General features: G+C 31.9%; 1 protein-coding gene across 2 annotated transcripts; it reads right to left on the bottom strand.

Moving 5' to 3' along the window:
- On the bottom strand, positions 456-1,732 carry LOC107634108 (WUSCHEL-related homeobox 5-like). Of its 2 annotated transcripts, none has more exons than XM_016337683.2 (2): positions 1,144-1,732; positions 456-1,033 (listed from the first exon to the last, which is right to left on the bottom strand). In XM_016337683.2, exons 1-2 carry the CDS (start codon positions 1,409-1,411, stop codon positions 714-716), a joined length of 588 nt encoding a protein of 195 aa, XP_016193169.1. In that variant the 5' UTR covers positions 1,412-1,732; the 3' UTR covers positions 456-713. The 2 variants fall into 2 exon arrangements, with proteins under 2 accessions (XP_016193169.1, XP_016193168.1); XM_016337682.2 differs by having other exon boundaries at positions 456-1,060; positions 1,144-1,725.

Genomic DNA, 3,054 nt, shown 5'->3' with positions numbered 1-3,054 from the left:
GCAATCGTGTAAGTGATTTTTGTTGTGTTTAGAAAAAAAGTTGTTTAAATTTATAATAAGACCGTTTTTTTTTTGTTTGTAAATACTTTATCTTATATATTTCCAATGTGTTGATTTATGTACTTTTTAAAAAATTAAGAAAAATATATAAAATTTATTTGTGTCATTATTATTATCAATAAAAGTAATTGTGCAAAAAATTTAAATTAACGAAAAAAATAATTAACTAATTCTTTACATAAAAGTTTATTTTGAGCTTGAAGTATATGATTGTAAATTTTTTATATAGTCCATCTTATACTGAATTCTTTTTTTTGCGAATAACAAAAAAGAAAAGTTTAAGCATAGAGGTGGAAGCATGTTTATATTTTAAAATTATAGATGATAAAATAATAAAATATTGTAAGATTTGATGGTTGCTGAAGCTATAAATCACGAATAAAATAAAGTAATAGTAGGTAGTAATATAAGAACATAGATGGTGTCATGGAATTCCTCATCTAAAATTCCTCGCCCTTCTTTTCCAACAAGCTAAGGTGATAGCTAGCTCACAAAATGTTATGATCAATCTCATCAGTTTTCAATGAATAATGGATGCGATATGCATAACACCGACCAACTTAAAATATATATATAAAAGTGTTAATAATTAAAAACTACATTAATTATTATACACGACATTGCATGCATGTTAGTTTGTTTGACTAATAAGATTAGGATCCTTGTCCATGTCCAGAAGTGACGAAGAAATCAAAGAAGGGTAGTTGTTGTTGTTGTTGGTGCCTATAGCCATGTCCATCATCAGTGGAAAGTGATGACGATGATGAAGAAGAAGGCGCCATGAAAGAGCACATCATGGTCATCATGTTGTTGTTGTTGTTGTTATCTTGTGTTTCCTTCTTCCCTTCCAAGATGCCAGTTGGGTGAAGAGGGAAAAGATCCAACGTTCTATCTTGTTGCTTATCATCATCATCATAATCAAACATTGTTTCTTCTTCACTATGATTATTATCGGGGATTCTCCTCATCATACCTACCATGCAATACGGACCACACATAACTGAAAAAATAAAGCTATTCAATTTGTTTTATTTATATATCAAATAATTAAGAATGAAGAAGAAGGAGAAGGTGAGTAGTGACCTGCAGGTTGATGATGATGATGATGGAGAAAAGAGCGATTGAAGTAAGCAAGAGTGTGTTGCTTCTGCTTCTGCCTCTGTCTGGCTTTGTGATTCTGAAACCAGTAGAAGACGTTCTTGCCTTCGATGTGACCATAGGCTCTCAACCTGGCTGTTATTTGCTGAATCTCTTCAGCGCTTGGGGTTCTTATTCCCTGCTTATAAAGATTCTCCAACATGCTTATCTGCTCCTTCGTAGGGTTCCACCTTGAACTCCCTCCGTCCTCCATTATAATCTGAATGTGATGGATGTTGTCTTTTAATTTATACTAGTAGAGTTTTGAAAGAGAGGATTAACATGCGTATTGTTTTTGGTGCACAACATCTCTGAAAACATGGCTTGTATTATAGGGTTTCGTCTTCTTTCAATTATTATTTGTGTTTCCCATAAGGCCCCCCCGGTTGCTGCAACATAATCTCGGGAATGAGAGTGAAGGAAGGGCACAAGAGTCATTGAGAAAAGACAGGCGGTTGGGTTGTAAGGTTATATAGTATAGGTAGTGAGGGCTATGCTTTGGGAATTGAAGTCATAACACAGCTATATATACAAGATGGAAAGGAAAGAGGAGTCAATCGAATATTTGTGCAATGTTTACAATGAAAGTTTATGAAGTATTAGAGATATAATTATTAGTGTTATTTTTTTCATCAGTTAAAGATTTTGTAATGAGTGGTATTATGACATAGTATTAAAGCTCTAGATCCAAAAGCTCAAGAGTTCAATTTTTGGTGAATCCAAAATCAATTTAAACTTTTAGGAGGATGTTTATTATCCCTACTACTTTTGGGAGGATGTTTATATATAATGTGCACGGTTTCTATGATGATGATCATGATCACGTTCACTACCTTGGTGAATACAGCTCATTATTTAATTCAGGGGAATAGTAGAATGTGTGGCAAGTGCCAAGATTAGAGAAACATGTTGGATGGACTGTGTGTTGGTGGCTTCATTGTTTGTTACAGCGAGCTATGATGAGGACCACCCTCGCTCCTTCCTGGACAACCACTTGTGGTCCTATGTATTATTCCTCAATGTCTTCAATTGATATGACTCAATCAAAAAACATATCTCATGCATGCTTTTTGTGTATACCACATTACTTATTCAAATTGGAATAGTTCCCTGCGTGATCATTTTTTGTCATCTTCCATGCATGCATTATGCATACTCCTCCAACAAATAAATACAAACCAAAAAACATATCATATTAGTAATGGTCAATTTAGTCACTCAATTTTAAAATTATCAACCGATTTTAGTTTTCCATTAACATGATCAATTAACGGAAGAATTAATATGGTTGATAGTTTAAAATGAAGAGATCAATTTAATCACTTTAAAAATTGAAAGTTCATTTTAAATATGAGAAAGTCTAGGCGGCCAGCAACTTTTGTGTTTTGTGACCAGCATTTAACCATCAAAAGAAAAGTGAGTGATTTTCCACCATTGAATGTAATCTCACATCATTAAAAATATTATTGATGACTAATTAATGGTTACAAAACACAAAAGTTGCTGACCCAGCACTCCTCTTTAATTATTGCATGAAAACTAAGATACCATACAATTAGTAACTATTACATATGTAATATCATTTATGTACGTGCCTTCTCTTATTAGCTTTAAAAAAAGAGCCACTCAAATAAAGATGCATAGAACGTCTTTTTTTAAAGATTTTTTTCAGTAATTAAAATTTAACATATATAATCGATTAAATCATGTTATTTTTGTCAAAATTAGACTAGACAAATTGATTTAATCGAAAAAATGGTGAATCAAATCTTGAACTAGTCTAAATTAATATTATTTTTTATAAAAAATGACTACAATATCCTTATTATAGAGAATGATTAAAATACTCTTATATCA

The sequence above is a fragment of the Arachis ipaensis genome, chromosome B03, assembly GCF_000816755.2.
Source record: "Arachis ipaensis cultivar K30076 chromosome B03, Araip1.1, whole genome shotgun sequence".
Taxonomy (NCBI): domain Eukaryota; kingdom Viridiplantae; phylum Streptophyta; class Magnoliopsida; order Fabales; family Fabaceae; genus Arachis; species Arachis ipaensis.
This window is presented reverse-complemented; position numbering and strand designations above follow the sequence as displayed.